The sequence below is a fragment of the Zalophus californianus genome, chromosome 3 (genome assembly GCF_009762305.2).
Source record: "Zalophus californianus isolate mZalCal1 chromosome 3, mZalCal1.pri.v2, whole genome shotgun sequence".
Taxonomy (NCBI): Eukaryota; Metazoa; Chordata; class Mammalia; order Carnivora; family Otariidae; genus Zalophus; species Zalophus californianus.
The window spans coordinates 73241789-73263195 of NC_045597.1; the positions used below are offsets into that span (position 1 = coordinate 73241789).

Genomic DNA, 21407 nt, shown 5'->3' on the forward strand with positions numbered 1-21407 from the left:
CCCACACTAATCTAAACTAACATAACTAACATATAGATGATATCAGAAATGGTGGAATAGGAAACAAGTAAAATTTCTAAGACATTCTCTCTAATGTCCTTATCACCACCCACCATTTCCCAACCCCCGCCGCCCTCAATACACACCTCCAAAATAACCCACAGTCCTAATAGGCTGAACAACATATTGATATAAAGCAACAGATGTTTTAGAAGTATACATTATAATTCAATTTTATAAAACCTTAATGAATAGAAATTAACTTATCAGCAAAGTTAAATGCTTTGCAAAATTTTTTCCACTGGCACTTACCTATTCTCACTGCAATATGAAGAAATGCTTCAAGGGCACCAAATACAGGTAAAAAAATTCTCCAAACTATATCTTTTTCCGCTCCATTTTGCTATCTTATTTCTTAAAGAGGAACTACTCCCACTTAAAAGAAGCAGCTAATTCCTAAGGAATGGATTTTTTTTTAAATTTTTTAAATTCTATGCACATTAGGCAAAAGTACAAGTCATTGTGTCTTAAGTGGGCATTCAACTTAAGGTACTAAAAGAAATAAGCTCAAATTTTTTAAAAATATACAACTTTCATGGGTCTTATAAGTATACCAGTAATGTAAACAGACTGATATTAAATAGCTTGTCCAGTAAAAGCATGAACTCATTGGCAAACATTATAATAAAGTTAGTAAACAATCTTACCAGAGGTTGGCAGGGCTTTTTTATATGTGAAGGTTAATGATAGTTTCCACCATCTTACCTCTCTTATTTATAGTAAATTTGCACTAAATTATATCTTTATGGGAATTTGTATATATTTTTCCCTTTAAGGAATGCTGATCATTCTTGGGAAGGTAACTAATTTAAGACCTGAAATAAGAAAATCTATGTTTACTCACTGTTCTGTCTTAAGTCTGCTAAAGCAAATAGTTAAAAATAACTTTCTTCAGAAAAAGTGTCCTAGCCAGACAAATATATAAAATATAATTTTGGCCAGTAGAGACAACTAATTTGAAGAAAACACTAATTTCTAAATTTCAAAATGACCTTGCAAATAATGCCTATGGAAATCATTCTATGCAAATTACATTCTAACTACAGAAATGGGCATCTGTTAGTAGTCTTTGATTTAAAGGGGGAAAAAATTAAGCTTGCGTAAGAAAGGTAACTACCTACCAACCCAATAATTATAGCAGTGGATAAAATTTCATGAGACTAAAATATTTCCATCTCTATGCACTCTTGCACCAATTCAATTACCCTTTATGTCTACATCACAAGCAACTTTTGTGGATGAGAATAAAAATGAACCCATTGGAACAATATTATAAATGAAAGAATTTTAAAGCAAGTTATTTCTAGTAATATAGCTCACAACTATAAGGCTTTGATACACAGCAGAAACACTATACCTTAATTAAGCTTTCACTAGTTTAAAATTTATATTTTAGAAAATGTCTGGGCTAAAGAATATCCTATCAGAAATGTTCAACACATCAAAGAATATTTATTTAAATGAAATAACAACCTATCAACTAGGATTACCACAAGGGCACCTAAATTCCAGTCATACATTTGAAAGCATGAAAACTGTTGCTTTAAATGACCTTCTGGTATTCAGATCCTTCACAAATGCAGACTTGCTTTTGAGCGGGTCATTACAATAGCGCAATTTATTTTCTTACAGCAGTGTACTAAGCAAAACAGAAAAAAAGTATTTAAATAAATCCAATGTAGCATTCTCCCTCCCCAAAAGCTCTCATTATATGTTTCTCATTTTTCCAAAGAAGAATTCATCGCTCTTCTCTCCACCACAACCGTCAAAAACCTGTATTTAGCCTAACGCCTTCCTTCTTAGGCAGAAGAGATCCCTAAACATGTGCCATTATAGATTTAACTTTCTTCAATAAAATAGCAAAAGATTAAAATCTAATCAAGAAGTACAACCTTCTATGTGATACTGAATGAAAAGACCTAAGTATTAATCCATTTAAATTACCATCATAAGCAAGAGAAGGCAAAATGACATCTGAAAAGGGATAGCAGCAACAGAAAGCATGAAGGTGAGGCAAAAAGATTACATATTACTGCACAAGACATAAATTATAGTAAAATCTCAACTGTAAGCTAATTTCCAAATTATTACTTATCCGTTGGGGAAAAAAATGTATGTTCCACTAAACATCTAAGAAGCTACTTTGCATCAGGAACTGTTCTAAATACTAGAATACAATAATAAATAAAACACACACTTTTCCCTCAAGAGGATATACTGTAGTAGGAAACAAAGTCATGCAAACAGAACATAGTCACTGTGATATAATAAATGCATATATAATTAAGGTACCAATAGGGCAGAGACAAAGAGTTCACAGAGAAGGTGAAATGCAATTCTGAAGAAGCAGTAAGTTTGCCTAGACGGAGGGGGGAGGGAGAGAGAGGTACTGTAGGCTAGGAAAAATGTATATGTAGCAGCATACAGGCACTGTAGTGTTAGGTGAAAACCTCAAGTATTCAGTCTACCCTCTAGAGAGGGCTAACCTTGAAGAGCAAAAGATGAGGCTTCAAAGCAATGAAAAAAATTCTTCTATATCCTATGCCAAGGACTTTACACTTCATTCCATGGGCAATCAGACTTCATTCCATGGGCAATGGGGAACTCTTGAAAGCTTCTGAATGAAACTTAAAGTGGAAACAGGCATACAAACCCGTGGATTCACAGTAATCCAGATTAGAGTTTCTCAACCTCAGAACTACAGATTTTCGATAATTCTTTGTTGTGGAGGCAGTCCTGTGCATTGTAGGATGTTTTGACAGCATCCCTGGCCTTTAACCTATAGATGCTTGTAGCACCACAGTCCCAGATGTGACAATCAAATATATCTTCAATGTCCTGGGGGAACAAAACTGCCCCCATTTGAGAATCACTGGTGTAGGTGAAGGATGTGAACTCAAGGGAACTGAAATGGGAATAGAGCTAATAAAGCCTGGTTGGGGAGAGACCTGCTAGGTTAGTAACAACTATAGGTGATTGAAAGTGGGAGTTAAGGAAATTGGAGAAATCTCAAATAGAAGATGAAGAAATAAAAGGGACAAACAAAATTTTATGGAAAATGTTTACTAACCCCTAAAGTTATTACCTTAAAATTCTGAGATCTGTAAGATCCAAACCCCTCTACTCCAGAGCAAACAAAAGCAACAGCCCTCCCCCCTTTTCCTTAGCTTCCAGTAATCCTTTCCTAGACCAATGTTGAGAATGTTAGAGTTAAAAAAAAGTTGGGGGGGGGCGCGTGGGTGGCTCAGTCGTTAAGCATTTGCCTTCAGCTCAGGTCATGATCCCAGGGTCCTGGGATCAAGCCTTACAATGGGCTCCCTGCTCGGCGGGAAGCCTGCTTCTCCCTCTCCCACTCCCCCTGCTTGGGTTCCCTCTCTCACTGTCTCTCTGTCAAATAAATAAATAAAATCTTAAAAAAAAAAAAAAGTTACGTCCCCTTGTTGACCCTCCATTCTTGATAGCCTTGTCCCTCTATGGAGTTCCACTTGCGGAATGGAAGCATTTGTAAATGTCCTGTCCTATTGGTAAATAACCAGCTTTTCTACCCCACCTCCTAGTAAGTCAATATTGTACATCCAAATTTCCAACCTCTTTTTGTTCCTGTAGTAAAATATCCAGCAGGGCTAAAACTATTCCTCCCTATCTCTCCCCTCCTCACTCTAGTCACCCAATTTTTACTTTAAGTCTCAAGATGTACTACAAGAGTGAATTTTTATCATTCTTCACAAAATCTAAATAAACAGTACAATAAGACAGTAGTTGAAAATAGTTTTACCCTTTATACGGGGCATTAAAAAAAACAGGTTAGGCTTGAACAAAAGTATTCAAGGATCCTTTTGTATTCAAACTATAGCGAACCTATGAATCTTCTGGGGATGTTATTAAAATAAAGATTTTGATTCAGTAGGCCTAGAGTGAAGCCTGAGACTCTGCATTTCTAAAAGCCTCCCAAGACTGCTAGTAATGCTGATCTGGTGACCACATTTTGAGTAGTCAAGTTCCAGAGAATGTCATAGAAAAAACTTAGATAAGAAACTATTGGTCCAGACAGAAACTGAAGTTACTCCCTGAAATAAAAAGAGAGGGAAGTTCAATAGTTCAACGTCCCAAATCCTTAAAGCTTGATCTAGATACTTAGAACCTTCAAGACCATTACTTGTGTAGCCCCCAGAGCCCTGGCTCTTCAAAATTTCTTGCCCTGGTTCATAAAAGCCATTTCCAATGGTTTAGGTCTAAGGAAATCCACCTTCATTCCTTATAATTGAGGTAAGTCTCTATGTCGAAAGAAAGAGCAGTAAAAGCTAATTTTTAGGATTGTTTGAGTTCAAAAGTCTAAATGTACACACATTTTTTAATACATTCATTCACTCCACATTTCAGCATTAGGCTCTATGCCCTTCTTCCTAGAAATACAAAGCTAAGATATATTCTCTTCTAAAACTTCACATTCAAGCCAAAGAAAAATCTATAAATACCATGCTTGTAATAGAAAATGTAGTTAAAACTATCAAGTAACAGACCAATTTTTCAGTGCACAATTCTTTTGGTACAACGGCAAAACAACAATGCTTTAACAATGCATTTAACAATGCTTCCACAATGCTTCATTATTACCAGCCATGTGTTGTCATATGTCATTATCTAATTAGTAATAAACTAGAAATCAAATTGTTATCCTATTACAAAAAGTTTCCACTAACCTGAAATTTAAAAACTCCTTCTGAACATCAAAAACACAATTGTGCTTTCACACTTTATACTCTGAAACAATGAATGATGATTTAGTTACTATAAATGACATTTTTGGATGACTTGCATTTTATTAGTCACAACAGCCTCATATACTTAGAAAACAGTGGTACATATGTATGAATTATCTCTTTTCAAATAATGCTTAGTAATTAAATTAATTCACTACCTTTTGCTGTAATAACTCAGCAACCTACCTCCTGCCACTCCTGACAGTCTCAGATCCACTAATAGAAACCTCTGGTCTAGAATCTACTACATATTATTTGAAAATAAACCTTCATTTCTTTTATAACCTCTTCTAGCTCACAATGGCCTTCCCTCAATTAATGAAATGTCTTGGTATTTTAGCACATTTGTAATTATGAGAACTAAATATGAGATTGTAATTCCATTAATTCGGTGGTTAATCTAAAGTCACTGGGAAAAAGGGACCCCAAACTGAATAAAAAATAAACTAATTTTCATATAATCATCAGGACAGGGAACTATACCTCTACCTTATTTATTACCTGGATCTTAAAGGCTCCTACACCTAATTAATTTAGAATAGTAAATCCAGACCTATAAATCACTGTGGCGTGGGCTCCAATCATTTTCTCCACAGGTAAAAGACTTAGAAAGTCAAAAACAGAAGCAAGCCAGCTGCAAAGATTATACTGTATTTTGTCCTGTCAATTCATTATTATTAATTGTGGGCTTTTTGTGAAAATATATTAGGTTCCTTAAGTTTTCACTGTTCAAATAAAAACAAGAGTAGGATGCAATAGGCAAGTCAGTCTATAGAAAAACAGGCTCATTGTTAAGACTCAGTGGCAGGTAAACATCTGTAAATGAAAAAGACCTTTTAATTTGTGGAATCAATGTACAGGATGACAGGATGAAAACAGAGAATACTGCTAAGTAAAAACTGATCTAAATTATATCATATAAAGCAAAAAAGGATTTACATACACATGCAAACATATTTTAAGCTCTACTATGAGTCAGTCCCCCGATATTATCTGCATAAATATTAGAAAGCCTACAAAGCAGTCATTCCTTTGGCCTTAAAATCTCCATATTACAACAGAGTTCTACTCCAACAAAATCAAGATCAGTTTGAATACTCTTGCTAAGCTTCTTTCAATTTCGAAAGAACCAGAACACCAAACTGCAACTTCTTTTATTCTTTTGCTTTAGAATGGAACTAGAATATAAAATGTAGATAAATAAAACACCATGCCAGAGTTATTTTAAGTGAATGTGAGTAAAGGTGTTTTTTTTTAAGTCATCAAAGTTATTTCCACAACAAATGATCGACTAATAATTTTAAAGTTTTTATAATGTGTTTCGGTACCTTATCAAAACCAAAGATCATGCTAAAATGCCTAATCACTTGTTAGCAAAAGGTTCCCTTTTTATTTATTTGTATGTGTACCCCTGCTTAAATTCAATCTTGAAATGTAACAGAGGATCTTCAGATCTGCTAAATAATATACTTGGTATTACTCTACTCTAATATACCCTCCTATAATTGAACTTAAAGTAAGGTAGTGGTTAATCAAAAGTAATCTCACACACATCCAGAAACAGATAAACATGTTTTAAAACTGCAGAATCATAAGCAGTAGAAGACTGGGACAACTACCATTTGATAAGCACAAGGCACTATGCCAAGCACTTTATACCCATTATGGTATTTAATCATCGTAATTCTGTGAGACTGGCACAATTGTAGAACCAACTTTACAGATGAGAAAAGTGAGGCTTAGAAGTTAAAATAACTTGCCTATAACCTCACAACTAATGTAACGTTGGGCCCTGGAGTTTGTACTCTATGATATTCTGCCTCCAATCTGAAGAAAGCTGTTCCATATTCTATAACATTCCTTAACATATTTCACTCTTACGTTAGTCTAGCTAATCCTAAAATGACCAAATACCAATTTCTAAATGAATCAATCTCTTTGAATCTAACTGGCATAGATGGGATCAATGAGAAACAAGAGCTACAGAGCCTCCATTCAAAGAAATAAAATTAAGCAGCTTCCTGTCCCCATTTTCAAAGTTCATGGAAAAAAATAGTGGGAATTAAACAGAGTTTGGGAAATTACACAGTTTGGGTTAAATTTAAGCTAAAATTTAGGCTAGCATGTTTGTGATGAGAATTCTAAACTCACCTTTACTAATTCATTACTGACCCCTACTTCCCAGGAAAATAGAGATAACTACCAGTAATGCCAAGCTATTAAGATCAACTACTCCACTTTGTAAATACAATGATAAGAGTAAAAAGAAGCCAACCACATAATCTCAGAGTAAGCTGCTAGTTCCTAAATCCAAGTAGCAAAAGCACCATGCTTTTACTAAGCTGTCATTATTAGGTAAGTCAAATGCCCAAAGCTAAAACAAAATAAGGACTACAGCCAACAGTATTATACACTGTATGTAAAAGGCATGCTGTTTCAGTTCACATGTTTAAATATGGTAACGTATCAAACACCAAACCACCATAAACCTCTAAAAAAAAAAAGACCTCTAAAACAAAAATCTGCCATGAGATCTTTTATAATCAGTCAATAGAACAAAATTTCCTTACAATCATAAATTTGAAGATTCTTTCTTGACTCAACAAAAGCCAAGGGATGACTGCACACAAAGTACCAATCAAACTAAAATACACAAAGTAGTACATGGTTGAACTCCTGATTTGTTACACAAAATTTAATCTGTTCTTTCCAAAGCATATCTTTATCTCAACATAATCTTGGAAATCCAACCTGGAGTACTCTTTATTTAGCAGGAAAACAAACTTAACTCTTTCAAAGCTGAGCCCTTTCTATAGGAACTAACGTATTTCTAAGCAAGTTTGAATCTAATGTTACTTGCGCAGCATTTCAAAGAAAAGAACAGATTAAGACTGGAGGTAAGAGCAATAGAAAGAATGTGACATTTAAATCTGACAATTAAAATGCAGAGAAGGTTGAGAACATATCCATTTACTAAGGGAAGTTAATTACTATAGATCATTAGCAATAAAAATGACAGATTAAAATTACATGAAAACATTGACAGTCCCTTCAATTTAAAATCACTGACTCGGCAAATAGGGAATTACCATGTTATTTTAACAAAATAAGCTTAATACTTTGTTGTTTTTAAATGTACTTAATAAGAGATCATCAGAGTAAGTGTGACGTTTCAAAAGTGACAGCATAAATCAGTTGTGAAACTGAAGACCAAAAATAAAATGGGGAGAGGGACTGAAACATCCGATAGAAGAGGTTTACATCTCTAACACACACAGAGCTTACAATGAATTTAAAAAGAATAGCCAAATAGAAAAACGAGCAAAGGACATTAAAGAAACACCAATAGCCAATTCACATAAATGAGAAGTACAACAGCACCAGAAATCAAATTTAAACAATGAGGGGGGGTTTTGCCTTATACAATGACAAAGATACGAAATACTTTGACATCTCCGTGCTTTCAAGGCTCTAGGAAAACCAGCATCTGTGAGTAGGAATATAAACATGTGCAACATTTCTAAAAGGTTATCTGTCAAATTATCAAAAGTTTAATTGTATATTCTTTCCCTAGAAATTGTGTTTATGGAAATTTTTACTGAGATAATCACATAAATGGAAAAAGAAACAGGCACAAGGTCAATGTTTTATGTCCTCCCCCTCTACGTATTACCAGTAGCCTTTCTTTCTACTATCTATTTTTCACCTTACCTAAGACTCATTTTATCTTTCATATTGTCCTAAAGGCTTTTTGTTTTCTCTGAAATGTAAATAATTATCTATATCATTCTAGATAAATTACTTGATCTCCCAAAACTTCCATTTCCCAATTCTGTAAAATGAGAAAAATAATCTCTCTCAAAGACCTGCTGGGGTGATTAAATAATATAAAACATTAATTTATGAAACAATTATTTAAGTTTACCATATTACCTGGAACAGATACAGAAAATCATTATCAATATAAATAAAATCAAGTTTCTATCTGTCTGCCAATACATCGTGAGAAATCCCGACAGCTTTTCACCAAATTTGAAGCATGTGTTTGAGAAGCTAACAGCTATATGGAGAGAAGGCAAAAAGAAACGTTGGAGAAGAGACCTGAACACCTCAAAGAAACGAAAGACATCGTCAGAGCAGCTGTAGGAGAACCACTTCTCCAGTGGACAATTATAATACAGCCTGATCCAGAGTGAGTGGCAACAGATATTTATTTATTTAACAACAGTTAACAATTCCCAAACAAGGCTAGAAAGGTTTGCCTAATACCATGTTTTACTACAATGAGAACTACCATTTACTGGGCACTTCCATGCCAGGAAATATATTTCATTTAGTCCTCGTAACAACTCCACACGGTAGGCACAAGGTATTATTATTATTCTCATCTTGTGAACGAAGAAACAGAAAGGTTTAACTAAGCTTAAAGACACAATGATAATCAGTGAAGAAACGGAGATTCAATTCAGACTGCCTGGCATCCAACTCCAAACCCTAAAACTTTAACCATTATTCAATACCTGCTGTTGGATCTTTGAGAGAAGTAAAAATTCACCAAGAGGCTATGAGCAAGCTATAAACTGTAACCATGGGTGCTTCCCTGCCTAGAGGAACCTGGACTCCAACAACTCAACCAATTCCCATATGGACCCATATGTTATCTCTAAATCTACAACCTCACTACATCTGGCTTAAGTTGGGATAGTACACATTCCCACAGCATGGCAAGTGGAGATGAATGGAGGTTTAGTCTATTCTGTTTAATCTGTAATTCTAAACATAATTTTCCATAGAAACATGACTTGCACAATACTCATGGGTAAATGATACTGATGTGGCTGACCTACAAATCTAAACACTAAGTAAAACAGTATTTGAGAACATATACAAAAAGTTTAAAAACCGTGGTTTTACAAGTCAACTTTTATATTGCAATTTCCATTAAGAGTTCAATTATTTTTCACTATCTTCTCCATTTTCTCCTCATTTTTTATTTTTCCGGAGATCAATACTTGACTTGATATTCCAAAATAAACCTAACCATCAGAAGGATTAAGGAAGGATTTACATTCCAAATTGTCTCTGCCATAATTCTATTAATTTCTCCAAATTTACTTTAGCCTTCTCCATAAAAGAACCCTACCATAAATACTCTCCAGTTTCCTTGTTACTCCATATTTTCTTCCTGAGAATAGAAACAGTATAAAAGTCATCTTTTGAAGACATGAGAACAGAAATGTTACAAGAAAAAATTTAAAGGTCAAATTCATCAGAAAACATACAATATATATCACCAGTAAATTTTGTAATAAAGATGGCTGAAAGAGGAATGCATACTCTTGAGGTAGAAAACAGTGGGAAGGAGGTTCCAAACTGAGATAAAACATGGAAGGAAGCAGCGAAAAGAATTACTAGTGAACTTTGACCTCAAGCGGAATAATCCAGAATTGGACCTCCAAAACCTACATCTCCTCACAAATAAACCACCAGCAAACAGGCCAAACCCCTTCTGATCCCACTTCCTTCATCCTAACAGTTCTAAAATCAAGAACAGAAGAAATAAACAGGATACATCACAAATCTTTGTCCCCTAAGCCCAAAGACTTTAACTTGTTATTAAAAGCTTAAAAATTTACAGAAGTGAAAATCTGTTATCCCAATACTAGAAATAAAGTGCAAATGTCCAGGTAAGGCTGCATATTAATTGAAACATCATCATCAAGTACAACTAAAACAAGAAGTATAAATTACAGGCACCAGAGCCTTTTTTGCTTTAATGGGGGCGGGGCGGGGGGGAGAGCCTGAAAAGAAAAGGGCTCTTGATGCCTTAAAAAAGAGGGCAAAGAGAAGCTAAGAAAGATATACAAGGGGAAGTCAATAATGTCAAATACAAATTTTGAGGGCTTCTCACTCTGCTTAGGACTTGTCTCAATCATTTGTGGTCACCCCGCATAAAAATTCAATGCTTAGCAAGAATACCTAGTGAGATGTCATAGTACTCATTCACTTCATTTATGCATATCTATATTTCAACATCTAACTTTGTTATAAAGATACTTTCTTCCCAAAGAATTCTTACCCAAAACTGTACTGTTCTCTAGATCACACTTGTGATTCAGGGTGCCTCTCCCCTCTTTTTCTGTCAGGCCAGTTCGCAGCTTCCTCTATCTTGCTATTAAGGTTTCCTCATGTATTACTCTCAAATATATTAGTGTCACTTTCACCAAAACTCCGTCTCCAGTGTTTTGGGGGACTTAACTCTCCCACAGAGTACACAGCTGTCATTCAATTTCTTCCACCGCCACCCTTGGCCAACCGTAATTTTACAAAGTTTCAAACACTGGTTACTTTCCTTATCTATAACATTAAATATATCTAATGTAGAAAAAAATCAGTGCTTCTCAAATATCAGTTGTGAAATATCATGATGATTTAATAATAATTTCCTAAATATCACGGCTGTATATTTTATAAAGTAAAAGTGAGTTACTAGAAAAATGAGCACATATTTGAATGTTGCAGTATCAAATTATTATAGAAGTTTCTTAAAAATTTACTTTCAGTTTTTTAACTTACCTCCCTATAGACAGGTCACAAATACTTCAGGGACTAGCGTCAGTCCCTGGACATGAGCAGTACTGCCCTAATGCGTATACTCTCAGGATACAACTCTTCCGAAAGTTTGTCACACATCTTGCAACAATAAAGCAGCCCAGACAAATGGCTATGAACCTGTTTAATACTGTTTTTCACATCCCACATTTTACTTCAACCCATCCCTATAGATATAAGGCCCTCAGTCATAGTCTCTTCGCTCATCTATGATAGAATTTAAAAATTTGCTGAAGATCCTAACTCTCTACTGGTAATCAAGCAATATCTTCTGATTGAGTACTTGCTTCAACATATTCCTCAACTTCAAAAAACCCCAACTCAAAACATCTTTTCACCATAAACGCTTCTGCATCTAGAGAATTCTCTATTTAGCAGATATTTAAATTAGCACTAATTAATATGCTGTAAGTAGGTTCATGCATTGCCTCTTCAACTAGACTTGAGAGGAGCAGTAAAAACATCAATACTCTTTTTCAATTTTCCACATAGTACACAGTAAGTCTGCTTACAGTAAAAACAGTTGACTAATCTACTCCCAATAATTCACATACTCACCAGGCAAAATGCAGCATACCTGGCCCAAGGATTGGCCCGAATGAGAATTCCAGAAAATAATTTAGCTATGATATAGTAGTAGGTATGTTCTCCAATATCATTATGAAATAAAATGTCTCTCTGAGTACATGATAGCCTGCTTAGATCAACCTAGAATTATATTTACTTAAATCTGAGTTACTTCCACTAAAATTGCTTCATTAAACAGACATCAAGAATTACTACAATAAAAGAAAGTCTACATATGCCTTCAACTCACAACATGTAGGATGCAACACTCTTATGCTAAGAGTTTTCCTAACACAAATAAATTTTAAACTTCAATTCAACCATTAACAATTTTAAAACATATGCAACCTGTACCAACATAGATTCCTAACTATATAGTCCACTGCTGGAAAAAAAATCTCTTACGTCCCTTCATATTATTTTAAATGTAAATGGCAAGAAAATATGGTCCTTCAAAGATATACTATGTGAACCCCAAATTTCTAAATAGAGACTAACAACATAGGTCCTTTCAGTTTAGAGAGATACTGAGTTCTAAAGCTGAAAGACAACACAGCAATTATCAGGCCATGTTCATCATTTCATGGATGTAAAGACAAAGCCCAGGAAGTTGGCCCAAGGTCACAAAGCTAGAGATCCAGGACCTCAAAAGTTCCAACACAGTGTTCATTTCACCATATTAATCTGCTTCCATTCCAAATACTGAGGTCACATTGGTAATAGCATTTCCTTTTTACTACTTTCTTTACTAAAACGAATTTTAAAAGAACAGGCACTATATATCCTTTTTCCAATCTCCAGAGATTTTTACTATTTTCTCAAAAACAAACGTGAGTAGCTCTAAATCACATATTTCAACTTTAAGGTACAGTCCACTTAACCCTCATATTAGGAACACTTTTAAGTGTTTATCTGCCATTCTAGTCTTACTTTCTACTCACATATCGGAAATGGGACTTATCACAATTAACTGATTATTAAAAATGTGAAAAAGACATTAAGGGGACCCCAAAACTACTTCAGGGCTTTGTATTTTTTCCTTACACCAAATAGCTCCAGATAATTTGAGTTCTAGCTTGTATCTGCTTTTCAGCATTTCAGTTTCCTTCCATATTGATGAGTTTTTGCCTATTGTCACTTCTCACTACTGCCAATGAGTCAGCCTGTGTCCAATTCTTTTCCACTTTTACTATAAGGATTCAGAAACTACATATTCTAATTTATGAGAATAGCATGTAAAGCAAGAGTAAATATGTTCTTGATGATAGCCCATAAGGAAGTCTATAAAATGAAGCCCACACATTTTCATTTATCATTAAAAGCATTCTGTAATTACCTCCTCGATCTTATCTGTTTCAAAATGGAGATAATACTAGGTACATAAGGTATTGATGTCATTTATACCTGACCCCATAATTCTTGAGAATATCTACGCTTCTTGAATTTCATTTTATACTACCCTCTGATCAGATAACTTCCTAAAAGCATCTTAAACTTATATCAGTTTCCTAAAATTAATATTCTTTATATGGGGGGGTCTTTCTTCCATTACTCAGGAAACTGAAATTAGTTATAACACTGTAGTAATTTCCACCAAGATTTACAACCTCCTGAACATCTTTAGGGGCTACTGATCCTAATCAAAACTACTACCTTCTCTAGATTATTATTACTATTAACGTAATGATTCTCATTAAGATTCAAAGGCATCAAACTATAATAGAATTTCATTTCTCCTTGTCATAGAACTAAGTCCCTATAAAATACTTCAAAATCTATGCAAGGCCTATCAACCACAATTCCAAATAAAATTAAACTAAATTTCTAACATGAAGAGATTTTAAACTGTTTTCAAACAGGTGAACCAATTATGAAAAGTTGAAGATTTTTAAGATTTCCTTGTAATGAGGCATTTAAATTAGGGGAGAAATCTTTGAAATTTTGACAAAGCAGTCAAAAAATAAAGTTAAAACATGATTAATGTGCCTGTAAAGGGTCACATTAACAGCAACTACAACATTAAATTAGATGTTTTCTTAAAAACAGAATACATTAAAATAAAGAAGATGAGCAAAAGGATTTCATCCCTTCACAAAAAGAATCTCTATTTCATGCACAGAGACAAATAAAATTCTACATATATGAAATATGTAACAAGGAAAAGGTCAAACAAAAGCAAGAAAAATATCAGTCTATAAAAAGACCCCCAACTTAAGAGAATATTGACCATTATATAGGTGATAACCCCAGTATCACCTCTATATTCCCTTTAGTCTCACATAAGTTTCAACTTCACCTACCTTTCTTCTCTGAGAGATGTTGAGGGCACCAAAATCATTAAACAAGGATGAAGCAGGTGAAGTTAGAGGATCTGGAAGGTAAGTTACATAAGTTTCCACACAAACAACTCAAGTAACCCACAAACCTAATAAATGTTTAACTTGACAATGCTTATAACAGTAATAAAAATCATACACCACAATAACAGTTAAACTCAATGCCTCATATACAGTGGATGTTCAAATATTTTCTAAGTGACTAAAACACAAATTAGAGACTACTTCTTTCAGCCAATACTCAGTACACATTTAATCAGAAGCTATATGGATTAGGATATATCTGTTTGCTTACAACCAAAAGAAAAATCAAACAGAAAAAAAGAAAAGAGGACTCTTAACCATGCTATTAGTAATCTGTTTAGGAAGGAAGGAAGTCTACCTGTAGTAACTGTTTGTATGCTTGAGACCAAATCATGAGAAAAATTATAAGGGGCAGTGAGGTGGGAAGGACAGTAAACCATATTCCAAGTGACGGGACTTGGATTTTACACTTAGGCAAGGCCTTAAAGCCATCTACTCTAGAGAATATTCCATCTTTTTAAGTTTATCACCAGATATTTTATATTCTTATTAAAAATATAGCTAAATTAAGTTTTTAAAGATGGAAATACTACGTTTCAAAACACAAACATGAAATTCAAAGATTTTATAGTTTCAAAGTTCTATTACTCTATGGCCAGAAATTACAAACAAGTGTAACTCTAAATTGTTTTTCATTTAATAAATCAGAAGAGCTTCTGAAAGGTATGCATGATATACATGGAAATACTTTATCTTTAATTCTGAGCTCTAGTTAATCTTAAGTTTCTCATTAAATTATCTATAAAATTCTTAAAACCATAGTAAATGTTCTCATTTAAAGGAACCTTAAATCTCTTCATAATTCAATACAGACTGCTGCTTAATTTCTCCAGCTGCGTCTGCCTAAATTTTCATAGTCTGGTCCTTCATTAGAATTAACAACAATTTAATAATGCAAAGAAAGAGAAGCTAATGAAATAAAAAGATGTAAATATTTTTATGTAATTTATATATTCAAGGCACTTATAAAAATAGGTAATATTATTCATCCTTTATTCTACTTTTGATAGCATTTAAAAGTCAACATATAAACTATGGGAACGCTAAAAACATTACACTACTAGTTTCTAATAATTTTATTCAACATAAAATGTTTCTTTTTTTCCTACAGCAAAAAAAGGTGAAATATCCTATTGATAGAAATTTGATAAACACACATAAAATGCCTATCTCAGAAAATAATCAACATGCAAATTCCTATTCTCACCATTAATAATAATTGTTAACCTTTTACTGATGCAGAGTATTAACACTCAATTGTTACATATTTTTAAGAAACCATTCTTGAACATTTGTTTTTATTTTTTGTTTAACATTTGTTTTTAAAATAGGATACAGAAAGATACTTTGAAACTCCGTATCAAAAGCCTTAAAAATGACCATAATCTTTGAAACAGTAATTCCATGTCTAAGAATGTTTCCAAAAGCATAACTCAAAATATGAATAGATTCATACACATAGTCCAATATTAGAGTATATACTTTTTTTAAAAAAGTTTAAAAAATAGTTTAGTAAATTATGAAAATAATAGAATTCAATTTATAATGACCAAGAAACAGTCATGATATAATTTAAAAGTACATCTAATGCACTTAAGTATTATCATGTACATACTTAGCTAAGTATTATTACATATTATTTATGTATACATATGTATATATATTCATACTCAGACATAACCATTATTTGGAATTATAAGGAATCCAAATAATATTATTTGGAGTGAAAATAATAGATCATTCTTATTCTCTTCCTTATACTCATTTATAATTTTCAAGATTTCTACAATGAACATATTATTTTTAGAGTCAGAAATAGAAAGAGGGACCAAGTCTTACCATGGCCTGTATATGGCTTGGCACTGTCATTTAGAAGGCTGGGGGAGCTGCTACTATTAGTCATTCTCTGAAAAACAAAATAGATACACATAATATCACTGAGAAATACAGAATTAAGAATATTCAACCAATTCAGATTCTCTTTGCTTCTTCCTCTCTAATCCACTTCTCATATAACGACACTCTAATCTTCCTATAAATTTCACTACATGGATTACAATAATTCATGCAAAAATATCCAAATACTCTCTATAACACACCAAATGAAAATTTAACTCACTAGTCAGATATTTAAAACCAAAGTTGCACACCTATTCCGAATTGCACTCCCATAACTTATTAGATTGGGCAACATAAGTAACTATTAAGTTTCTTGTCTATAAAATATAAATTCCAATATCCATCTCAGAAGATGTGAAGTGACTATGTATCAAGTCAACAAATGCTTTCTAACATCCTCTCCTAATGTGTATTACTATTCATACACCTTATAGATTCTATAAAATCAGGCTATTCTCTGTTCTCTAAACATGTTCCATGCTTTCTTATTCTCCATAGTCTCTAGTCTCTCATCCTGAAAGGCCTTCACTCCATACCCACAAAACACACAGAGGAGTGAAATTATAGTCTCTTTCCATCTATCCTCTACACACTCCAAAGTCATCCCACCCCATCTTCACCCTTGAAAGCTCACCTTGAATCCAACCCTATCCCACCTAACCTTATCACTTCCTAAAACCTTACCTCCTACTCAACACATTTAGGAATAAATGAAGACTCTAGACATCCCCCACCACTGGAATGAACTTCACTGTTTAGCGTCATATAAATTCATACTAAGGATACCTGCATCAAGGGATACTTTGTTTCCACTGAGCTTCCAAATCCATTGACTCCAATAAAGCTGGTGCTGAAATAAGAATCTGTGAGACTCGTATCAGTTAAAGCACCTCCATCTATTCCAGGAACTGAAAGATAAGGAAAATTCAAATATTTTAATTATTTAAAAGCACAAAATATTGATGTAGTTTCTGTATCCCTAAATAAATTTTAAAGTCTCAAATCTCTGTCACACTTATTTTTATTTATCTGTTCATAACAAAAGGCAGGACCAAATAAAATTGGCTCAGCTCTAAAAATCTGTTCATCAATGCTCAAGTTGACTGATTTCTTTCCCACAAAGTAATTTATTTTATATTAGTCACGTAAGCACCACCAAGCATAACATGAAGAAACAAACCACACTTGCCATTTCTTTTTCTCATCATTTTCTTTATCTTTGCAAGAAGACAGAATATAAAACACTGCAATTTCTCCTGTGAATCTTCATATAAGAAACAGATGTAAGTTTCTCAGTACTGATTCTCTTAACCTATCTTATGAAACAGACCAGCAGTCTCACATTAACTCATAATTCAGTAAAAACTATTCTGCATATGTAGCAATGAGATAGAGTTCAGGAATACAGATAAGCTGTTGATTTTGGGATAGGTGAATACAGAATGATAACTAGTAGGACAATCCATGATATATCAACAAAGTAATGGACAATCTGTTGTAGATGTAACTACTGTAACTACTTGGAATGCTATTTTCCAAGCTGCCAGTTAAGAACAAAGTTGTATGCTTTACAAATCAGCTAAGCTCCAAATAGATTGTCCTCTTCTAGGCATAGCCTCTGAGAACCACTGAAACCACTCCAACCCCCAACTAAGAAGAAAACTAAACAAAATGCTGATAGCTGAATATAGGGTGCTATGATCTGAATTTCTGTAAAACCACAAAATTCCTATGTTGAAATCCTAACCCCCAAAAATAATGGTAAAGGAGGCAGGGCCTTTGAGAGGTGCTTAGGTCATGGGAGTGGAGCCCTCAGGAATAAGATTAATACTATAAAAGACACCTACAGAGATCCCCAGCCCCTACAACCATGTGAAAACACAAGGTACCCATTTACGAACCAGGAAGTAGGTTCTCACCAACCACCACACAAAATCTACCAGTGCTATGATCCTGGACTTCCCAGCCTCTAGAATAGTGAGAAACACATTTCTGTTGTTTATAAAACATCCACTCTGTGGAATTTTATTACAGTGGCCCAGACTAATACAAAGGGATCCCTTGGAAAGCAATCTGAGGTAATTTTTAGTCTCTATTTTTAAGATTTATTTCACAAAATGTCCACAATTAAAATGTATTCCTTTTATAATTACAAAAAGATTATTTTTAATGGTTCATATCTTTTAAATTAGTGTTTACAATTTCAGATGTGGCTGAAGAATATAATCAGAAACATCTAGATTTATATGTGAAATTGTTCACTTTGTCAATTTATATACAAGTATTAAAAGTATTTTAATAATTAGACACAATGTGAAATGCCCAACAAAAAAAAATTAAGTAAATTCGAACATATCTTTTCAAAGAATACTATGAATTTAAAAATCATAATAATTAATGTCTGGGATTTATTAATACTCTAGCAAATCAAAAACTGGGAAGAGAGACAAAATAAAACTGGCAAAATGCTGGTCCTTGTTAAAGCTGAGTGATAGGGGATTATTATATTCTCCTCTCTACTTTTATCAAAGTTTAAAATTTTCCATTTTAGAAAATAAGGTTAATAAATAATGGTATGTATCATTTCACTGTGAAGTGAAAAGGGAATGCATTTTTATTTATAGTATGATAATTAGTGTGCTTACATATATACACACACACATATTATAAGACTGAATATATATATACATATATATACACACACACAACAAAATTTTAATCTTGTGTTATTTGGTTGATTGAATGGGAGAGATTAGTCTTTTCTCGTATTACTTTTCTATAATGTAGTTATTTTCATAACGATGATGATGACAGAGAAATCCGTAAGGGGAGAAGTTCCTATATTCCACCAAAACCCTTATAGCATCTACTATTTACCTCTTCCTAAGAAAATAAAATGGCTTTCAAAAATAAGAGTACAATTCCAGAGTCAAATTATTTTTAATATAGCATTTTTATTTCTATTTTTTTAAATTTTAAATCCAATTTTCTTTTCTTCCTATGTTATAGAAGCTAATACAATAAAACTATTATTGAACTTGCCCGAATTTAAGTATCTATGGTCAATGTCTTACCTTAGTAGATTTTAAGCAAGATCCACTGGACTAAAAATAAGTACCTAAGCATAACAAAATACTTGCAAAACAAATGCATATTAAACTGTCAGAGGACAATAAAACAATCTTATAAACATCCCATCCTTTATAATACTTTATCATTTAGAAATATAGTTTGCCCTAATTTATTACCAAGTTTCTGGTAGTGATTGATTCTCACTATATCAAAATTGGCTTACATTCTTTTAGAATACACAGCTTTGATGGAAGAAACCTTATGCTCCCTAACAAAGAAAAAACTGACTAGGCTTAACAAAAAAAAAAAAGAGGGAGGAAGGGAGAGGGTTAAACATGGCCAGTAATTAGGGTTAAAAAATTAAACATTCCACATAAAGACCCAAACTGTAAACAACTGGAAGAAAACATAGGGAAGATCTACTTGACATTGGTCTTGGTAAGAATTTTTTTAATGAGACACCAAAAGCACAAGCAACAAAAGCAAAAATAAACATGTAGACTGTATCAAATGAAAAAGTATCTACAGAGCAAAAGAAACAATCAGCACAATAAAAAGGCAATCTATGAAACAACAGAAAATATTTGCAAACCATCTCTCTCATAAGGGGTTAATATCCAAAATGTATAAGGAACTCCTAGAATTTCAATAGCCCTCCAAAAATATCCAATTAAAAAATAAGCAAAGGACTTGAACAGACATTTTTCCAAAGACATACAAATGACCACCAGGCACATGAAAAGATGCCTGATATCACAAATCATCAAGAAAATACAAATTAAAACCATAGTGAAATATCCCCTTACACCTGTTAGAATGGCTATTATCAAAAGATAGAGGTAACAAGTTTTGGCGAAGCCATGGAGAAAAGAGAATCCTTGACCACTGTCAGTGGGAATGTAAACTTGGGGCAGCAACTATTGAAAACAGTATGGAGGTCCCTCAAAAATTAAAAACAGAACATATGATTCAGCAATCTTACTTCTGGGTAAAGTAGTTCCCCCTCCCCCCACCTTCTCCAAGGTTTCACTTTCCATAGTTACCCATGGTTAACCTCAGTCAACCACATGGAAGCAGATGATCCTCCTGAAATATCATCATAAGGCCAGTGGTAACCTAACACCATGTCACAATGCCTACATCATTCACCCTACTTCATTTGATCATGTAGGCATTTTATCAACTCACATCATCACAAGAAGGGTAAGTAACAGTACAATAAGATATTCTGAAAGAGAAAGAAACCACATTCACATAACTTTTATCACAATATATTGATATAACCGGTGTACTTTATTATTGTTCTCAATCTCTTACTGTGCCTAATTTATAAATTAAACTTTAGTATAGGTATGTATGTATATATGCGAAAAAACATAGTATATATAGGATTCATACTATCTGTAATTTCAAACATCCACTGGGGGTACTGGACTGTATCCCCTGCAGATAAGAGGCCTACTGTATCCCCTGTAGATAAGACAGGATTACTACTTTATACACACACACACACACACACACACACACACACACACACAAAGGAAATGGAATCACGATCTTGAAGAAATTTCTGCACCCCCATGTTCACTGCAGCCATTACTCCAAGACATGGAAACAACCTATGTGTCCATTGACAGATGAATGGTTAATGAAAATGTGATATCTATATAGGTATATAGATAATATATATGTATAAAATGTGGTATATACATATATGTATCTGTTTATGTATTCATACACACACACATACACACAATGAACTACGACTAAGCCATAAAAAAGAAGGAAATCCCGACATTTTTGACATCATGGATGGAACTTGGGGGCATTATGCTAAATGAAGTAAGTCAGAGAAAGACAAACAGTGTATGTTCTCACTTATATGTGGAAAATAAAAGAGCCAAACTCAAAGAAATAGAACAGAACAGTGGTTGCCAGGGACTGGGAAGTGGGAGAAATGGGGAGATGTTGATCAAACTTCCAGCTCTAAGATGAGTAAGTTCTGGGGATCTAATGT

At 33.6% G+C, this 21407-nt stretch overlaps 1 protein-coding gene across 6 annotated transcripts in view; it reads right to left on the reverse strand.

The window, feature by feature from the left end:
- The window catches only part of PAN3 (poly(A) specific ribonuclease subunit PAN3), a 129238-nt gene that overhangs the window by 91170 nt on the left and 16661 nt on the right, over positions 1-21407 (reverse strand). For all 6 annotated transcript variants that reach the window (XM_027591457.2, XM_027591455.2, XM_027591459.2 and 3 more), the window contains exons 2-4: positions 17105-17226; positions 16259-16325; positions 14300-14370 (exon numbers count right to left, since the gene is read on the reverse strand). In XM_027591457.2, the coding sequence (XP_027447258.1) occupies positions 14300-14370; positions 16259-16325; positions 17105-17226 (260 nt within the window). The remainder of the gene's footprint in view (positions 1-14299; positions 14371-16258; positions 16326-17104; positions 17227-21407) is intronic.